General features: G+C 54.7%; 1 protein-coding gene across 3 annotated transcripts in view; it reads right to left on the minus strand.

Annotated features, from left to right (window-relative positions):
- NTNG2 (netrin G2) overlaps nucleotides 1–20,621 on the minus strand; it is a gene marked incomplete at both ends in the record, with an annotated part of 69,834 nt that overhangs the window by 27,902 nt on the left and 21,311 nt on the right. For all 3 annotated transcript variants that reach the window (XM_080709659.1, XM_080709658.1, XM_080709657.1), the window contains one exon: nucleotides 14,406–15,049. In XM_080709659.1, the coding sequence (XP_080565785.1) occupies nucleotides 14,406–15,049 (644 nt within the window). The remainder of the gene's footprint in view (nucleotides 1–14,405; nucleotides 15,050–20,621) is intronic.

Here is a 20,621-nt window from a genome sequence, read left to right on the forward strand (position 1 = left end):
AGCTGGGTCTGGACTCGTGCAGTTCTGAACCCTGAAGGGTGAAGTTTGAAGACAGACTATTTTAAAGCAGCCAGTGGCATCTCTTTGTCTTGCCAGGAGTGTTCATCTTTGGGTGAGAAGACTTTTTTTTTTAGGAAAGACTCTGGGTGATGGGAATCGAGTCCAGCGTCTACACTGGCCTGGAGGCATTAGCCCGTGAAGACGGCTTTGCAGGGTGAAGGGAAAGGGCGAGGTCACCAAGGTCACCTCTCCTCGAGGGACTCAGTACCTGCACCAGGGAAGACGTGGCTGGGGGGGGTTGGGTGCTCCCCCCTGTCTTGGTCTGGCTGTGAAATGTCCCCAGTAAAGCTCGTGTGTTGGCAACGCACAAACATTCAGGGCGAGATAACTGAATCAGAGCTTTACCTTCATTAGTGGATTACTCCACTGGTGGGCTAATAACTTGAATGGACTTACTGGGCGGGAACCGTAGGCCGGGGGGGGGGTGCGGCAGGCGGAGCGGGGTCTCTGGGCATGGCCTCGAGGACTGTATCTGTCCCTGGTTCCCTTCTCTCTCTCTCTCCCCCAGTTACCCGGCTGCCACAAGTTGAGCACTGTCCTCTGCTGGGCCCTGCTACTATGATATTTCTGCCTTGGAGCTGGCCAGCGATGAACCGAACCTCTGAACCATGAGCCAAGCACACCCTTCCTCCTCTAATTTGTGATTATCAGGTATTTTTGTCACAGCAACGAAAAGTTAACTAATACCCCACCCCAGCCAATGGTGGTTATGGCCAATGGAGGGACCTCACGGTTGTACTGGCTAAGGGCCATCCTGCAAACCTTCCTCCTGCACACAATTTTTTCCACCCACTCTCCCCAAGCCTCTGTTAGATTGTGATGAAACTCTATGGCTGGGGCCACAGAGCTTTGGTGGGCGAAGGGAGAGATCATGTCTGGCTCTGGCAAACCAGCATGAAGAGATTGGCAGGAGTTAAAACAAGAAATGGCCAGGAAGGAAGCCACAGAGGTCAGTCAGGTCCAGAGGCAGCAAGTGACCAGAGGGTTGAGTATCTGGGGACCACGGTAAGTGGAAGCTGGTAAAACTGTACCTGTAGCTAATCTGTGGGATGGGGAGTTGGGGTATTAAGGGGACAAAGATTCTCTGAGGCCAAGGCCAGAGAACTTGAGATTGAAGTGGTCAAAAGGCTGGAGACCGCCGGGCATGGTGGTGCACGCTTTTAATCCCCGCACTTGGGAGGCGGAGACAGGAGGATCGCGCAGGCTCTAAGATAGCCTATTTCCAAATTAAAAAGTATAAAATAGGTCTGGGAGTGTAGCCCAGAGGTAGAAGGGCTTCCAGGAACCCCAGTACCACACACACACACACACACACACACACACACACACAAAGGCTGGAGACCAGGCCTGGGGAGAGGGAGGAGGGGGAGGGGAGCTGGGCAGCCCTCAGCTGGCCGCCTGGGCTTTGCCAGGTGAATGTAGACAGATGCCGGCTGGTGTTCCGGAACGCAATCAGGCCGGCAATTGAGTTTATTGGCTAAATCAAATTTGGGCTTCCGTGTGAAGTCCTCTTATATTAAGTGCTTGAACATACACCAGCTCTCCCAGGCTGCTGATAAGTCCTATTACCCATTTCAAAGCCAGAGGCAGCCTCCCAGCACACAGGAGAGACCGCCGCGGGGGTGGGGGGCCTGGAGGCTTAGGGGTGATATGGTGAGTGCCTGACTTGAGCAAGAGGCCCCACCCCTGCGGGAAGTCCCTTCACCCCAAGGGAAGGGCCAGGCCCGAGTGGTGGGTCCAACAGGCTCACCCCCGACCCGGAAAACATGGGGAGTGGGGTGCGATGGTGGAAGGGGGCACCCGCTGGGTGAGCCCCGGTTTTGCTTCTCCGCTCCCAGTTAGTCCCTATTTCTTAGTCTTTTCTCCTTTGGAAAAGTTACAGATGGTGAAGCTCCTTTGTTCGTGAATGAACGGGGGACTGAATGAGTGAACTCGGCCCACGGGCAGCGTGCCTACCTGAACCAGCCAGCGGGGCCGCAGCTCAGAGCCCATCTGGGGGCGGTGGAGGAGCATGCGCAGAGCTGTGGGCTGTGACAATGTGGCGAGCTGGCCGTCCCCCTCCAAGGCGGGGATGGGGACGGGACGGTGGTGTCAGGCTCCAGCCCCCGGGAGCCCCAGAGAGGTACTCCCTGAGCCCAGCCCGGAGGGGTGCAGAGTGCAGGGGCTCTGGGTTGTGACAGCGCAGAGGGAAGCCAGCAACAGCTGGTGTTCGGGGTGGCTGGTCTCCCAGCTGTGAAGCCCGGGCCGCCAGGGAGGAGAAGCCTGTGGTCCCTAGAAGCCGAGTTACCAGAGAGTGGACTTATTCTAAGGTCAACAAGAAGCCACCCAGGGAAACATGGCAAGATAGCACCACTGGGCTCATGTTTGGGAAGGGCGGGTCTGCAGGGAGGGAAGGAGAGGGGCTGGTCACCCCCATGCTCATGTGCTGGCCCACCCACATGGCCTCCTCTGACGGCTGGGGTGCCGATGGGTCCATGGGCTCCGGCTCCGAGGGATGGCAGGTGTCTGGAGAGGGGCACAGTGGGCGCTCAGTGTGGGGAGAACCAAGGGGACCCCCTGGCCGGGCAGTGACCTCCTCCAGGGGTTAGCGTCTGCCACACGCATGCATGGGGCCAGCTGTGCATGGGAGTGTGTCTGTGCACAGGGCTGTGCGTGTGTGTGTGATCGGGTTGCATCACGAAATGTGAATGTATGTGTAAGGGGGTGTCTGGAGTGAGGTCACACAAGGGTGGATTTGGAACATGACTGAGACAGGGGTCATTGGCCAGGAGGCTTCAGGGTGACTTAGCGCAGGCCCCGCGGGGAGCGGCAGGAATAGCACCTGAGGACTGCCCTGGGACTGGCCCCCCTCTTCCCCAGGCATTCCCCTCTGACCTCCCTCTGCAGCCCCGCCTGTCTGGTCCAGGCCTCATGAGCCCAGTCCTGGCTGATGAGGGCTGTAGGCCACAAAGCTGGGGACGGGGCACAGGGTCTCCTGGAGCGCCTGAGCGGGGCAGGCCTCGCTCCCTGCAGCACCCCCAAAGTTGCTTCTGGCTACATCTAACACCAAAAGACTCCTGCTGCTTCACAAAGGGTTGGACAGAGCCAGACTGCAGAGGAGATCAGGGTCCACTCGGCCCCACGAGTGCTGTGTGCCAGGGAGTGTCTGGGTGCCCAAACACTGACTCTTCAAAGGTAACAGTGCCCCCCCTTTGGTGGTTCTGGGGATTGAACCCACGACCATTCTACCTCCGAGCTACATCTCCAGCCCTATTTTATTTTTTATATTTCTTTTGAAACAAGATCTCACTAGGTTGGCGAGAGCCTCACTACTTGCCGAGGCTGTCCTCAAAGCTGCGACCCTCCTGTCTCAGCCTCCCAAGTGCTGGGATTATCGGAGTACACCACGACACCTGGCTAGCAGCCCCCCCCTTTCTCAAGCACCCACTGGGTGGGGGCCTTGAGCTAACATGCAAGTTCTCAGACAGTGCTCACAATGGTAAGACCCCTTTTCACAGGGGAAACTGAGGCTGGGGGAAATTGAAGAGATTTCCCCGGGGTCATAAAATAGCAGAGAGTTGGAATTCTAGCGCATGCCGCCTTTGGTCACCTTGGTGTACCCTGCTGATCTGAACTCACAACGGGGGCATTCATAGATCCAGGTATGGTGGCACAGGCCTGTGATCCCAGGGCATGAAAGGGAGGCTGAGACAGGAGCATCACAGGTTCAAGGCCAGCCTCAGAAACTTAGTGAGGGTCTATTTCAAAATAAAACAAAAATATGCCAGGCATGGTGGCACATGTCTGTGATCACAGCACTTGGGAGGTGGAGACAGGAGCGTTGCAGGTTAGAGGCCAGCCTCAGTGACTTAGCCAGATCCTATTAAAAAAAAAAGGCCGGGTGTGGTGGCGCACGCTTGTAATCCCCGCACTTGGGAGGCAGAGACAGGAGGATCGTGCAGGTTCGAAGCCAGCCGCGCTGGCTTAGGAGACCCTGTTTCCAAAAATAAAATAGGTCTGGGAGTGTAGCCCGGAGATAGACGGGCTTCCAGGAACCCCAGTACCACCAAATTAAAAAAAAAAAAAAAATGCCGGGCGTGGTGGCGCACGCTTGTAATCCCCGCGCTTGGGAGGCAGAGACAGGAGGATCGCGCAGGTTCGAAGCCAGCCGCGCGCACTGGCTTAAGAAACCCTGTTTCCAAATAAAAATGTAAAAATAGGTCTGGGAGTGTAGCCCAGAGGTAGAAGGGCTTCCAGGAACCTCAGTACCACAAAAAATAAATAAATAAATAAATAAATAAATAAATAAAGGCCGGGAGTGATGGCGCATGCTTGTAATTTCAGCATTTGGGAGGCTGAGACAGGGCAGTTCGTGGCCAGCTTCAGCTATTTAGTGAGGCCCTCTGCAACTTAGTGAGACTTTGTTTCAAAGTAAAGAATAAAAAATAGGGCTGGGGGTGTAGCTCAGAGGTAGAATGTCCCTGGGTTCCATTCCCAGTACCAACAAAATAAAAAGAAAGGCTGGGTGTGCAGCTTGGAGGTAAAATGCCCCTGTGCTCCATCCCCAGGACAAAGAAGGAGAAGAAAGAAGGGGGAAGAGAGAGGGAGGGGGAGGGGAAGAAGATGACGCTTCAGAAACTTCCTCTTCCATTCCCGTCTGAGTAGGCAAGACGTCCACTACCAGGTCTCGAGCCTGGGCGTCCCCTGGCGGCCCTCGGCTCCCCCGCCAGCCACTCCGTCAACTCAGCTTCCCAGGGCCGTCTCCAAGCGGCCCGCGAATCCCCCTCCACTGCCAGAAGCCACGGGCTTGGGAAGACCTGTTCTTGCCCCGCTTTCTACAAATCACAAGTCGATCATGCCTCTCCCCGGCCTGCGGCCTCTGCCGCGGGGCTGGCACGACCCGCCCGACCCCGCTGCTCTGGTCCTGCGGCCAGGTCACGGGAGCCTCAGAGGTCACCGGGCCTGCTGTCACCTGGCTGCGACGGCTCTCTTGCCCTGGAGGTTCTCCTTGGATGTGGCCTCTTCACAGGGTCCCCAGCCACCTGGGGTTGGTCCAGGCCACTCCCCCATCGCCCTCGGCTTGGCTCCAGTCCTTAGTGCTTATCTGATTTCTTATTCCGACTGGCTCCCTGCGACAGGGCCAGCCCCATGAAGCTCCTGGAGCCCCGGGACCTGGCTCTGCCCAGCGTGTCGTCGGTGCCTGTTACGGCTGGATTGTGTCCACTCGCAAGATATATTAAGCCAAATGGCATGGTGGCACATGCTTGTAATCTCAGCATTCGGGAGGCTGAGACAGGAGGATCGCGGTTCGCAGACAGCCTCAGCTGCTTAGTGAGGCCCTTCACAACTGAGACCTTGTTTCAAAATAAAGAATAAAAAAATAGGGCTAGCTGGGCGGATGGTGGTGCGCGCTTGTAATCCCTGCACTTGGGAGGTGAAGAGAGGAGGATCGTACAGGTTCGAAGCCAGCCTCACTGGCTTAAGAGACCCTGTTTCCAAATAAAATATAAAATAGGTCTGGGAGTGTAGCCTGGAGGTAGAAGGGTTACCAGGAACTCCAGTACCACCAAAAACAAAACAAAACAAAAAAAACCCCAAAACACAAGGTCTGGGGTTGTAACCTGAAAGTAGAATGCCCCTGGGTTCCAGTACTGAAAAAAAAAAAGTTAACAGGGACACTGGCAAAGGCCCACGGGAAGCCGGAAGACAAGAGGCGCTGGAGCCGGGCATCTGCAGTGGAGAAGTGCCCAGGACCGTACTCCTGGGGGATTCAGGGTGAGCCTGCAGCACCCTGATTTGGACTTCTGGCCTCCAGGGTCGCAAGCTGAGAAATCTGTTTAAGCTACCCCATTCATGGTAGCTTGTCATGGCACCCCAAGACACAATGCAGCACCCGTGAACAACAGCTGTTGAGGGAATTAACATGAGGGTGAGGGGCCCCTCGGGGACACTGCTCCTCATGGGGACGGAGCCTTGCAAGGCATATGGACACAGTGACTCCATCCCAGAGCACCTGCAGGACCCCCATACTTCCTGGGACCCGGCCAGATCTCAGGTCCCCTCTCCATGCCCTCTGCAGAGGGTGGCGAGCAGAGCTGGGCACACTCCCCAGCCCAGCCTGCCCACCCCACCCTCAGGTCTCAGCAGGGGACAGCACTGCACACTTTGTTGAGATTTATGCCCCCAAAGAGCTGGGCACCAGTGTGCTGGGCTAAAAACAAAACAAAAAATCAGGTGCTGTGGTGCATGCCTATAGGAAGGCTGAGACCAGAGGATCTCAGGTATGAGGCCAGCCTCAGCAACATTGACAGACCCTCAGAAACTTAGCAAGACCTTTTTTCAAAATAAATAACAAAAGGGCTGGGGGTGTAGCTATAATGCCCCTGGATTCAATCCCTAGTACCCAAACAAAACAAACAATACACCCCAACGGCAGGGCATGGTGGCGCACACTTGTAATTTCAGCATTTGGGAGGCTGAGACAGGAGGATGGCAGGTTCGTGGCCAGCCTCAGCTTCTTAGTGAGGCTCTCTGCAGCTTAGTGAGACCCTGTTTCAAAATAAAGAATGAAGAATGGGGCTGGGAATATAGCTTGGAGGTAGAATGTCCCTGGGTTCAATCCTCAGTATGGCAAAATATAAAATAAATAAAAACACCCCAATAACAACAAGAAAACAAAGAATGCAAAACTGCCTTCCTAGGCACTTCCTGAATGTTTGGGGACCATGACCTTTTGAGGATGAAACAGAAATGGCCCCTCTCCCACCGGCTGCATAAACAATGTCTAGCTCATGTTTCTGGGAGTCCCCAGCCCCTCTACCCTCTGAGACCCCCGGACCTGCAGAAGACCCTCCAGGCTCCCTGTGACTGGAGCCCTTTCCACAAGACCATGAGAGCTGGTGCTTACACCTGCTCCAGGGACCACCAGGGCTCTCCACTCTCTGGGGGGATCTCACTTCAACCTCAGAGGTAATGTCTCCATTCTAGGGAGGTGGGAAGGAGGCGCAGGCAGGTTCGGTCACTTGCTCAGTGTCACACTTGACTCAGGACTTGTGCCTGGTCAACTGGACATGGAGGCCATCTGTCCATCCATCCATCTGCCCAACTACATTTATCCATCTACTACCCATCCTCACCCACCCATCTACATCCATCCATTCATTCATCTGCCCAATAATCCATCCACTCGTCAATCTATTCACACATCCATCCATCCATCCACCCACCCACCTACTCACATCCCTATCCATTCATCCACCCATCTGTCCAACGACATCTATCCATCTATCCATCTTCCCATCCATCCACCCACCCATCTACATCCATCCATCCATTCATCTGCCCATCAATCTATCCACCCATCTATCCATCCTTCCATCCATTTATCTGCTCATCCATCCACCCACCCATCATCTATATCCATCCATCCATCCATCCATCCATCCATCCATCCATCCATCCATCCATCCCACATCTGCACCTGTCTGTCTATTCATCCACCCACCTATCTGTCCGTCCATCCACACATCCATCCAGCTATCCCTCCACACAACCATCCATCCATCCCTTCATCTACATCCATGCATCTACCTAGCCAACCACCCACTCATCCATCTACCCATCCATTTTTTCTTACTTAGTAAAATATTCATAATATAAAACATACCGTCTTTTCCCTTCTGAGCGCACAGTGGAGCTCCTCTGAGTACACCCACGCTGTCCCACACACATCATCCCCCATCCGCCGAGTGCCCCATCATCTCAAACTGGAGCTCTGTCTCCATGAAATGCTAATTCCCCCTTGTCCCTGGCCTAGGCCCGGTAACCCTTATACTACTTTCTGTCTCTATGAACTTGATAACTCTAAGGACCTCACATACACAGAATTGTACAGAGTCTTATCTTTTTGTGACTGACGTCTTTCGCTTCGAGATCCATCAAGTCACAGTATGTGTCAGAATTTCCTTCATTTTTAAGGCCAAATAATATCCCACTGTCTGTATATACCACATTTTTTTTTTTTTTTGGTGGTACTAGGAGTGGAACCCAGGGGCTTTTCTACCTCCAGACTACACTCCCAGACCTATTTTATACTTTATTTGGAAACAGGGTCTCACTAAGTTGCTGAGAGCCTCACTCAGTAGCTGAGGCTGGCCTTGAACCTGCGTGATCCTCCTGTCTCAGCCTCCCAGGCGCGGGGATTACAAGCGTGCACCACCACGCCCGGCTCTAGACCACAATTGGTTTGCACACTACTTGCCAATGGCTCCTTGACTGTCTCCACCTTTTGGCTACTTGAAATAACGCGGCCACCAATGTGGACGTGTAAGCACCTGTGCAAGTCTTTGCTTTCAGTTCTTTGGGGACTCTCCTTAAAAGGAGAATTTCTGAGTCTTATGATAATGCTATGTTTAACTTTCTCAGGATCCAACCTACTGTTCTCTACAGTGGCTACACCACTTTACACGCCCACTGGTTTCTCCACATCCTCGTCGACACTTACAACTTTCGGTCTGTTTTGGTCCTAGCCCCTTAATGGACACGTTCATCTATTTCTTAACTTCTGGGCCTCAGTTTCCCCATTCGTGGAATGGTGACCATGATCTTCACACCCAGAAAGGCCTCAGGACATCACCTGGGCTGAGAGCCACGGTGACTATGGCCGAGTAGGACCCAGACCCACAAGGAGTCGGCAGCCGGATGAGGTATCATGATTCCGCCAGAGGGAGGGTCAGAACCGGAAGCGGAAGGCGGTGGTGGCGGCAGAGTGCGACAGGCGCCTTCTCTCCTCCCTCTGCTCTGCCGTCCCTCCTCGCCCCGCCCTCTCCGCCGCTTCTATTTTCATCCTGGGCTGGTCTTCTCCAGTTACCAGGCAATCAATACGGACAGGACATTTATGGGCGAAGACGAGAAGGGAGCAGAGAGGGCTCTGGGCAGCCCAGGGTCCTAAGATAAACTGCCAGACCCCAGTGGGGCCTGGGGGAGCCGGGCTTTCTGTCCAGGGGCAGATCTGCTCACGCAGGCCCAGCCCAGCCGATCCCCAGGCCTCTGGGACCAGCTGCTCTCCTCTCTCTCAAGGACTTGGGCTTCTTACTGGGCAAAAGATGTTGAGGACAGAATGTCTGGCACAAAATACATGCCAAATAAACAGCGCCGTTATCACTCCTGCCCCTTAAGCCACATTTATTGCTGCTGAACAGAACAGGTGCACAAGGCCTGGAGGTGGTGCAGGGACCCCTCTCCATCAGATCCCACACAGCCACCCCAGTCAGCTTGAATCTCTCCAGGAATGGGGCGCTCACTCCCCTTCTGACCCTGGCTGGCAAAGGCCCAGCTAGATTGGCTGCTTGGAATCTCCATACGTTTTCTAGACAGAAGGCTATGTCTCAGGGGTGGATGGGGGTGAAACAGGATGACCTTCCCTTCTCCCTGACTTCCATATCCAGGATGGTTCGTGCCCACAGGGCTCACGGCTGCTCCCTGAACTGTCCCAGCACAGACGTTCACTGGCAGCCCATCAGGGGTGTTTTGTTTTGCCTGTATGGATTTTCAAAAAAAATATCAAGTAGGCGCCAACATCTTCGAAAGCAAGAAGCCGAGTGTAGTGGTGCACGCCTGTAATCCCAGTACTTGGGAGGCTGAGACTGGAGGATCTCAGCTTCAAAGCCAGCCCCAGCAACTTAGTGAGATTCCGTTTTGAGGTTAAAAAATAAAAATAAAAAAGGGCTTGGGGTGTAGGGCAGAGGTAGAATGTCGCTGGGTTCAATTCTAGTACCAAAAATAAAATAAAGTAAAATAAATCAAATGCAAGAGATTTCACACTGATACCTGCTGTGTGCCTTCTCTCGCAACACTGGAAGAATTGGTACACTTTGGTCTGCTGTCCTGTGGGGGGCCTGCTTTCTCCATTTTTCTACAAACCTAACCCTTCCCTGTTGCAGCCGCCGCCACTGCCGCCACTGTCGCTACCTCCTCCTTCTCCTCCACCTCTCCTTCTTCTTCCTCCTCTTCTTCTTCTTCTTCATATTCTTATTTTTATTCTTTTGTGATACTGGGGACTGAACCCAGGGACATTCTACCTCTGAGCTACACCCCCAGCCCTATTTTATTTTTTATTTTTGAAACAGGGGTCTCACTAAGTTGCAGAGAGCCTATCAAAGTTGCTGAGGCGGGTCGCAACCTGCGATCCTCGTGTTTCAGCCTCCCAAATACTGGGATTCCAGGTGTGCACCCCACACCGGCTCCCTGTCACCTCTGCTGAGCTATGTTTCCCCATGTGTGGTCTTCCCTGCAGACATTTGGGTTTGCGACCCCCACTAACCCCCAAAACACACTGCCAGTAACTTTTCTTTTCTTTCTCCTCTTTCCTTCCTTCCTTCCCTCCTTCCTTCCTTCTTTCCTTTCTTGTGGTACTAGAGATTGAACCCAAGGGCATTCTACCTTTGAGCTACACCCACAGCCCTATTTTTTGTTCTTTATTTTGAAACAGGGTATCACTAAGTAGCTGAGGCTGACCTAGAACCTGTGCGATCCTCCTACCTAGGCCTCCCAAGTACTGGGATTACAACCATGCGCCACCATGCCCAGCTCCAAGCTCCTTTTCCTTCCCTTCCCTCCCTCCCTCCTTTCTTTTCCTTTCTTTCTTCTTTTCCTTTCTTCTTTCTTTCTTTCTTTCTTTCTTTCTTTCTTTCTTTCTTTCTTTCTTTCTTTCTTTCTTTCTTTCTTTCTTTCTTTCTTTCTTTCTTTCTGTGGTACTGGGAGTGGAACCCAGGGGCTTTTCTACCTCTGGCTATACTCCCAGACCTATTTTTATACATTGTTTGGAAAGAGGGTGTCACTAAGTTGCTGAGAGCCTCACTGAGTAGCTGAGGCTGGCTTCGAACCTGCGATCCTCCTGTCTCAGCCTCCCAAGTGCCACCTTTCTGCCTCACCTCTCCAGCCATCAGAGCCCAGGAAGGGGACGCTGGGATGAGCTATATAAGCACGCCATCTCGCTGAATGTTCCCCGCAGGCTAGGGAGGCCAATACTACTTCCCCATTTGGCAGATGAGAAAAACGAGGCTGAGACAGGTGAGGGTCACCGGGCCATCTCCCTGCCACGTCCCTCCTTCCTGGCGCGCGTGGGGAATTGGCAGACACAGCTTTCCCGACCTGTCCCTGAACCTGCCAGCCCGGAAGCTCTTGGCAGTAGGGCTGGGGGATCTGGTCATAAAACACTCCGGTGCACCTGGGGTCAGGTCTGGGCCCTGCGGCTCCGCCTGTGTGTCGGGGGCGGGGCTCCATCCCTGCTCAGAGCTCTGGCTGCCTGCCTTAAAGCCAAGCTAAGCTATGAGCTCACCCTTCCTCGGGTCCAGATCTCGCCCCCAGATTTTCTGCACCGCTTAAAGCCAGCCGCTCCCTGGCTTCCGCCCCATTCTTGCCTTCCAGGAAAGGCCCGCAGGGACTGGGCTGGCGGGAGGTTGGGTGGGGGTGTGGTCCAGGGTGTTGGTAGCCAGCTCTGGCCTTCTTCCCCCTGTGACTCGGCAGAGCCATCCTCCTGCCCCTCCTCCTGCCCCCTGGTTTGTACCAGCTCCTCATTTCCCAGAGCCCAGGGCTCCCCCCAGCTGCTCTGGCCGCCTCCCCACCAGCCGCCAAGTGCCTCGGCTCTCTCTCCCGCCTCCCTCTGCCATCTGGGGCCCCCTTCCCCACCGGAGTTGGAAGTGTGACAGAGCTGGGAGCCACCACGGAATCAAAAGACTCTGAGTGGGTGCTGGGCGTGGTGGCGCACGCTTGTCATCCCAGCATTTGGGAGACAGAGACCGGAGGATCGCGGTTCGCGGACAGCCTCAGCTACTTAGTGAGGCCCTTTGCAACTCAGTGAGACTCTGTTTCACAATAAAGAATACAAAATAGGGCTGGGGTTGTAGCTCAGAAGTAGAATGCCCCTGGGTTCCATCCCCAGTACCGCAAAAAAAAAAAAAAAAAAAAAAAAAAACTAAAAAGACTTTGAGGGGTGGCTGGGGACGTCACCGTCCGCTTGCGCACGAGAGGGGCACTGGAGCGCGCTGAGCGGTGGACACCTGCTTGAGCCTGGGCGTGCTCGGGTCTGGGTCCTGGCTGCCTACCACTTGGTTCAGCTGTGTGTTTTCTCTGCTGGACGAGACTGAGGATATGCTCGCCCTGGACGACAGAGTAGGGGTCAGGCTTGGCTGGCTCAACGCCATGCCCTGGGCTGCGGGGATTTTAGTTTCTGAGTAATTCACCATTAAGGAATGAAATGAAGAGCGACGGAACAAGAAAATCCATGTGGAACCCTAAACGCAACACCTAATGGCAAATGACCTGCAGCAAACGCTCGGGGCGTACTTGCTGTTGTAGGCCGGCCACGGGAAGGTAGCACGGATCTAGGAACTTCAAGGGATCCCCGGCAGACCTTCAGTCTGGAGTCCTACAACTTGAAAACACCGGGCCGTTCGGGAACTTCAGGGCATCGTCTGTGGGTTCCCACACCCCTCTGCCCCCGGCTCCTGCCCCTCTGGCCTCTCTGCTCCTTGGCACAGCTGGGCTTTCCCAGGAGAAGGGGAGGAAGCCACGGCCCTTTGCCATCTAACCAGATCCAATTTTTTTTCTTGCAGTATCAGAGATTGAACCCAGGGGCATCCTCCAGACCTGTGCAGTAATTCGCTGTGTCCCACGTGTCAGGAATCACACACATGGGCAGCGTTTAGAGCCTGCTACGGAGAGGGGACTGGGTGTGCTGCCCCAGCTGGGTCGTGCGTGCAGCCCCTGCCCGCACCTTCTGGGGCCATGCCCCATCACAGCCCGACGCTCTCGGGTCTCCACCTGCCCCCCTCAGCTGGGGTCTCAGGCCATGTTGTAGCAGCTTGAGCCCCTGAGGGCTTGGAGACCAACGGCAGCCACAGGGGCATCCAGCCACGCCTATGTGAGCACCTCCTAACCACAGCTCAGAGCAAGCTGGGAGTGGTGGCACACGCCTGTGATCCCAGTACTTGGGAACCTGAGATAGGAGGATCACCGGTTCGAGGCCAACCTCAGCAACTTAGCAAGACTCATAGCAACCTCACAAGACCCTGCTTAAAATAAAAATAAAAGGGCTGGGGTGTATCTCAGAGGTAGAATGCCCCTAGGTTCATTCTCTAGTACCACAAAAAGCCCTGAATGCCGAGGCTTGGGCAAGCTCCCTCCATAGTCCTCACCTGTGGTCACAGGTGTTGCATGGTCGCTGGGAAAGGGCCCCCTGGAGGCCGCACTGGTCTCCCGGCCCCACCTTCTCCTTTTTCTATTCCTGCTTTCAGACTCCACTGTCTTGCTGTAACAAACGTAACCCAGTGCAGCCCGGTGACTTTCTAGGGAATCCTTAAGCCTGCTGGTGGTTTGAGGATCCTGAACACAGTGCCCCTGGCCTCAGTGGACAGCTGTCCACTGGCGTGAGCTCAGCCCATCTGGCCAGCTCCTCCAGGCCTCCTGGGCCCATAGAGGACACTGGCCACCCATACAAGCACCTCCCCCATGGACAAAGCCAAGTCTCAGCCACCTGATGTGACACCAGGTAGCATCCTAGGCAGGCGACTTCCTCAAAAGCAGGTAACATCCCATGGTCAAAGAGATGTCCCAGGAACCAGGTGACATCCAGGTGCCAGGTAAGGTCCCAGAACCCAGCTAGCATCCTTGGTAACATAATATTCTAGGATCCGGGTAACCTCCTGAGACCCAGGTGATGTCCCAGCAACTAGGTAGCATCCCAGGTACCAGGTAAGGTCCCAAGAGCCAGGTAGTATCCATGGTTACAAATAATATACTGAGATCCACATGGTGTCCCAGCAACTAGGTAACATCCCAAGTACCAGATAGCATCCGGGTACCGGGTAACATCATAGGTAACATCTTGGATACCAGGTAACATCCAGTTTACCAGGTAACATCCCAGGTATAACATCCCAGTAACCGGGCAACAGGCTGGATAGAATCCAGGGTTATATCCCAGGAACATCTTGGGCATCAGGCAACACAGGCAGCACCCAGTTTACCAGGTAACATCTAAGGTGTCAGATAACGCTCTAGGAACTAGGTAATGTCCCAGCTGCCAAATAACATCCCGATAACCACGTAATATGGCTGGATACCATGTAACATTCCAGGTACCAGATAACCACCTGTGTCTCAGATAACATCTGGAAACCAGGTAATATCTCGGGTACCAAATACCATACGAGGAACCAGGTGACATCCAGGCAACAGATAACATTCCAGGTACCAGATAAGATCCCTGGGAAACAGGTGACAACATCTGGGATAAAACAAAACACCCTCGGGGCCAGGTACCATCCCGGGCGCCAGGCACCAGCCGGCGTGCCCTGCAGCGTTACCTGCCGATGACCTCGATGTTGGAGATGGCGTAGAAGTACTTGTACAGGTTCTCCCGCTGCACGTAGGTGCCGCCCAGCGCGGGGCGCAGCAGGCGCACACGCAGGTCGGTGAGGGTGAAGAAGTCCTTGAGGCCCTTGGCGCTCTCCAGCCGCGTGTACAGGTTGTCCATGTTGCGCATGTCCGGGCCCGCGAAGATGGCGAAGCGGTCCCGCACCTCGAAGCGCACGTGCTTCTCCTTCTTGGAGCCCGCCCAGCGTGAGTACTCCTCGGTGCACAGCACGCGGTGCGCGCTGGAGGACGACATGTCGCGGGCCCGGCGGGCCGCCATGCCAAAGGCTTCCATGCAGTCCTCGGCGTAGAACTGGTAGGGCTGCCAGGTGCGCCCGTTGTCCAGGGACTTCTCGAGGACCATGACGGTGGGCCGGCCGTACTCGAAGGTCAACACCACGTCGTCGGTCAGCTCCACGCTCTTGTTCCACGAGAGGGTGATGTTGGCCTCCAGGGGGCTGGGGTAGCGGCTCCAGGTGACGCTCTGCCAGTACGTGGCCAGCCCCTCCTCCTCCCGGTCCAGCATGAGCCGCGGCGGGTGGGCCAGGTCGGGGTTGGAGGCGTCACATTCATTGCTGCACAGGTAGGGGTTCTCCTGCAGGTAACGGGACAAAGGTGGGTGATGGCAGCTCTGCGGTGCCTGGATGCCCTGCCTGGCCAGCCCCACCTGTGCGCCGGAGATCTGCTGGGCGGGCACAGAGCCCTGTGTCTGGGATCAGGAAGGGCCCTGCCCCGCCCTGATGCCACCTGTATAAAGGTATAACGGGAGGGAGACTGGCAGGGTGGGAACACCCGGGTGCTGGGAGCTCTCTACTTATCGACTCCATTTTCTGCAAACCTAATACCGCTCCAAATAATAAACACACTCAATTCTTTACAAACAGCAAAGCGTGGACACTAACGACCGCACGGCGTCCCGGACCACTCTCGGCCCTTTGATGAATATTTCAGGTGTCTGGTTTGCTCAGAGACAAAGCGGCTTGGATCTGAGTTTAAAACCATTTACTCTCAAATGAGCCGCTCCCCCTTGGGGGAGCCCCGCCGGCGGGCACCCCTGCCCACAGGCTTTGATCCTCTGTAGCAGAGGGCAGCTTCCTGGGCCCGCGGGGCCCTGGGGGGCAGGGCTGGCCTGGGGCGCCCTGAGGCGGGATCCACAAAGCCCTCCTTGACCAAAATAGCTCTGTCCTTGGTACCCCGAGGAGCCGCCATCTGCCCGGCCTGGCCCTGCAGATTCCCAGGGTCACACACTGGGCTGTGGGAGACTCAGCCTCCATCCAGTACAGCACCTTACTTCAGCTGGCAGATGGGGAAACTGAGGCCCGGGCTGTCACAGACCTCCTGGAGAGGACGAGCCAGTTCCTGCCTGCCCTCTTCTCCCCTTGGTGTTTAATTTTTGTTTTGTTCAATTCCTACTGGGGATTGAACCCACAGGCATTCTACTTCTGAGCTACAGCCTCAGCCCTATTTATATAATTAGTAATGGAGAATGAACACAGGAATGTTCTGCCTCCAAGCTATACCCCCAGCCCTATTTAAGTTTATTTTGAAACAGTATCGTCCTAAATTACTGAGTATCTAAGTTGCTGAGGCTGGCCTCTAACCTGAGACCCTCCTGTCTCAGCCTCCCAAAGTACAGGGATTGCAGGTGTGCAACACCATGCCTAGCCCGCTCCTCCTCCTGCCCTGCACAGCCTCAGCACTCCCACACGGCCACCAAGAGCTCGTCCGCACCTGGACAGGTGGAGGGACCTCCTCCAGACACCCGCCGTGATTCTGGGCTGCTCACATCCTGAGGTGTAGTCCTGACCACAATAGGGGCTGAGAGCCCCACGGGGATGGCAGAGCCCAGGCCTGGTGAGGAGGAGGCAGCCTACTGCAGCTGGAGGGTGCGACCCAGGAGGACCAGCCTCACAGTCGTCCCTCAGACCAGTGGCCAGGGCCTAGGCCCTCTGAGCCCAGGGGCAGAGTGACCACAGTGCCACTGGAGGAGGAGGAGAGGTGGGCAGATGCCCTGAGCGTCTGGACCTAGACTTGGGGCGCGCCTCCCCCTGCTCCTGCTCCTGGTGTCTCATCAGGGGATGGACTGTCTCCCCTTCTTATGTTGATCCCCCAGCTCCCAGAGCCTGTGAGTGTATAGGGAGGAGAAGGTGTTGAATGAGGCCCCAGGCGGGCTCTCATCCCTCTCAGGGGATTCTTGTAAGAGGGAGGGTAAAGCCAGGTGTGGTGGGCACGCTTGTAATCTCAGCATTCAGGAGGCGGAGACAGGAGGATCGCAGTTCCGGACAGCCTCAGCCACTTAGTGAGGCCCTTTGCAACTCAGAGAGACCCTGTTTCCAAATAAAGAATAAAATAAAAATAGGACTGGGGTATAGCTTGGAGGTAGAATGCCCCTGGGTTCCATCCCCAGTACCACACACACAAAAAAAGAGGGAAGGTGGGCACATATTAATTAGCTGCCTATACAATGGTAATGATAGTGCTGTGAATCCATCTCATATAAGGTGCCAATATCGCTGTCAACCCCACGTGCTCGAAGTCACCCACACTCTACCGTCTCCCTGGTCCCTCTCCCCCACCCTGACCAGCCTTCTGGTGGTCCCTGGAGTGGGGCGGGGACCATAGGATCCCTCAGCACCACCAGCTGCTCCGGGTTTGGGTGTCACTGGGAGATGGACGCACTGGGCTACGCCAAAGGACAGCTCCAACCTGGCCGCCGGCGACCCGCCATCCTAACCTGCAGGCCTGGAGGCTGCACCCGCCCCGGGAAGCAGATGGTCACGAGCTAATGAATCCGCCTGTGTGTTTACCAGCGCGCATGCCTGCTGCAGGACGGGCTTTACCAACAGTGGGCTGAGAAAGCAAGCCCGGGCCTGGCCACACGTGTGTGTGTGTGTGTGTGTGTGTGTGTGTGTGTGTGTGTGTGTGTGTCTGTCTCACTTGTTCCTCGTTTGCCCTGGAGAGGCGGCATCCACACCACGCCGCCCACCCACACGGCGCTCACGCTCTGGCTTTCTTCCAATGGCTCCCGAGGGAGAATTTCAAGGGCAGAGCGGGGACTGAGGTGCGCCTGCCCGGGCCCTGACAGCATCGGCACGGGAGGTGGCACACGCCGGCCTTGGGGGTCCGCGCACTGCCGCCTCTCCCCAGGAGATCAGACGAGCTGACACTGAGAACAAAGCAGGCTGACAGATGGCAGAGATAGGGTGTTCCCAGCGGGCAGGTGGCGCACGCCTGTGATCCTAGTCCAGGAGGAAGGAAGGCTCCAGGCTATCCTCGGCAACTTAGCGAGACCCTCGGCAACTTAGAGAGACCCGGTTTTGAAATAAAAAAGCAATGGAAAGCTAGGGCCATAGCTCAGAGGTAGAATGCCCCTGGGTTTAATGGTTTCATCTCCAGTACACACACACACACACACACACACACACACACACACACACACACACACACACGGAGACTAGGGTGTTTCAGGCAGACTTCTGACTTTTCAGGATGATTCTAAAACCAACCTCCGACTGTATCCAAAGCAGGAATTGTTTCCTTAACCACTTCATGAAGGTACCAAAGAGGAAACTGGGCCCCCTGATTTAAAAAGCCTGGGAATTTTCTCTAGAAGAATGCAGTAACACCCAGCAGTACCTGGGCGACTGAGATAGGAGATTGCAGGCTTGAGACCAGCCTCAGCAGTTTAGCAAGTCTCAGCCACCTTGCAAGACCCTGTTTCAAAACAAAAAATAAAAAGAGCCGGTGATGCGGCTTGGAGGTAGAATGCCCCTCGGTTCAATCCCCAGTACAAAATTTATTTATTTATTATTATTTTTTTGGTAGTACTGGGGGTGGGGCCCAGGGGCTTTCTACCTCCGGGCTATATTCCCAGACCTATTTTATACTTTATTTGGAAACAGGGTCTAAGTTGCTGAGAGCCTCACTAAGTAGCCGAGGCTGGCTTCGAACCTGTGCGATCCTCCTGTCTCAGCCTCCCAAGCGCGGGGATTACAAGTGTGCGTATTACAACCGTGTACCACCGCGCCCGGCTCCCAGTACAAAATTTAGAAAAGGGGGGGGGTAGCAGGGGGTAGCTTGGAGGTGGAGCACTCCCAGGTTCAATCCCCAGCAGCACAAAAGAAAACGATAAGGACGAAGAAGAAGAGAAGAAGAGAGAAAAATGCAGTGACCCACTACATTTTTGTCTAATTTCTGGGAGCCCCGTGTCCCCAGGGAGGACCCCCTGTCGGAGTCATTAAGGAAACTGGCTGTAGGGTCTGAAAGCCCTGAGTTCCATCACAGCCCCATCCTTGGAGGCTGTGTGATCTTGAGAGTCTCTTGACTTCTCTGGGCCTCTATTTCCTCATCCAAGGTCATGTGAGATAGTCTGTTGAAAGACCTGGGAAATGTCTCCACACTACAGCAGTTATTTTTGTTTGCTTATTTATTTGTTTATCAGGATCCTGCCTGCTGGGAACCTGCCATCCCAGTTCCAGGGTAAATTCCCAGAGGCATCCTACATCTGAGCCACACAACCAGTCTGTCCTTCCTATCTATCTATCTATCTATCTACCAATCCTATCTATCTATCTATCTATCTATCTATCTATCTACCAATCCTATCTATCTACCAATCCTATCTATCTATCTACCAATCCTATCTACCAATCCTATCTATCTACCAATCCTATCTATCTATCTACCAATCCTATCTATCTACCAATCCTATCTATCTATCTACCAATCCTATCTATCTATCTATCTATCTATCTATCTATCTATCTATCTATCTATCTATCTATCTATCTGTTTTGAAACAGGGTCTTTGTAAGTTGCTGAAAGTGTCTGTAAATTACCAAGGCTGGCCTTGAACTTGCAATCCTCCTCTCTCAGCCTGCCAAGTAGTGGGCTTACAGACATGTACCACCACACACTGCTCTTACATTCACTTTATAGATGGGAAACTGAATATACACCAGCCAGTTCTACATGGCCTTCTCTGGACTCCAGGGCACTCAGCCTTGAGGACACTGAGCCCATCCCATGGGCATCTCTCCTGTCTCTGCAGACACAAGGCCTTGGTACAGCAGGGCAGCGGCCAGCCTGAGGCTAGAGGGCCAGAGATCCAGGAAGGTGCAAGCCTCCTCCGTAGGCACCCAGCAGGAGACGCCTGGCGTGAAACAGCGTACAGGGAAAGCTTTTTCTGCCACTCTCTGGAAACTCAGTCTCTCAAATGCTTTTTTCCTTTTATGTTATTTTCTGCACAATGGGTAGTTGGAGTCGGAGATTGGGTTGTAAACACCATAGACAAGCTCCAGGCAGCAAACATAATTGACCGTGAAAGTGAAACTTTAGTTGGGAAAGAGGTCACGGTGCCCGGGGGAAGTCCAGTCATTTGGGCCTACGGGCCTCTAGCCCAGGAGCTGGATGGCGCCGCCATCCTGGGCCTCGGCTTCTCGGTGGGAGGGTAAACTGCCCTCAGGGACTTCTGTCCCCACTGTCCAGGGACACGCCTTGGGACTCAGGAAACCTTTGTTGAAAGATGGGAAGTTGAGCTGGGCGTGGTGGCGCACGCTTGTGATCCCCGCACTTGGGAGGCTGAAACAGGAGGAGCGCACAGGTTCGAAGCCAGCCTCAGCTACTTAGTGAGGCTCTCAGCAACTTAGTGAGACCCTGTTTCCAAATAAAATATAAAATGGGTCTGAGAGTGTGACCCAGAGGTAGAAGGCCCCCGGGTTCTATCCCCAGTACCACAAAAAGGAAGGGAGGGAGGGAGGGAGGAAGTCCATGGAGGCTGGTACCCTGGCTCCCGAGGTCCCTGTCGGTGACACTGGGCGCCTTGGTGGCAGGCGGCCCTGTGTGTCTGAAGCTGTGTCTCCTTTGGTTCATTTGGGTTCAGCAAATGGCAAGATCCACCCTGTCCGTCTGCACCACTCCCGGCCTGTGTGCTACGTGGAGCACCCCGATTCACCCCAATACCGGCTGCCTCCTCGGGACCTTCTACTGAACATATCACAAACAAGATGAAGACGGCGCTGAGATGAAACGCCCCGCTCCGAGATGAGTTGGGAAACGGTGCCCTTCACCCGAAAAGGAAAGGGCTGGCGCAGGCCGGGTGCCACCCGGAGGCAGACAGCCCGTCTCTTTGCCACCCAGGCATGTGGGCAGGCGGGAACAGTTTAGCA

Source organism: Muscardinus avellanarius, assembly GCF_963383645.1.
Source record: "Muscardinus avellanarius genome assembly, chromosome: 13".
Classification (NCBI taxonomy): Eukaryota; Metazoa; Chordata; class Mammalia; order Rodentia; family Gliridae; genus Muscardinus; species Muscardinus avellanarius.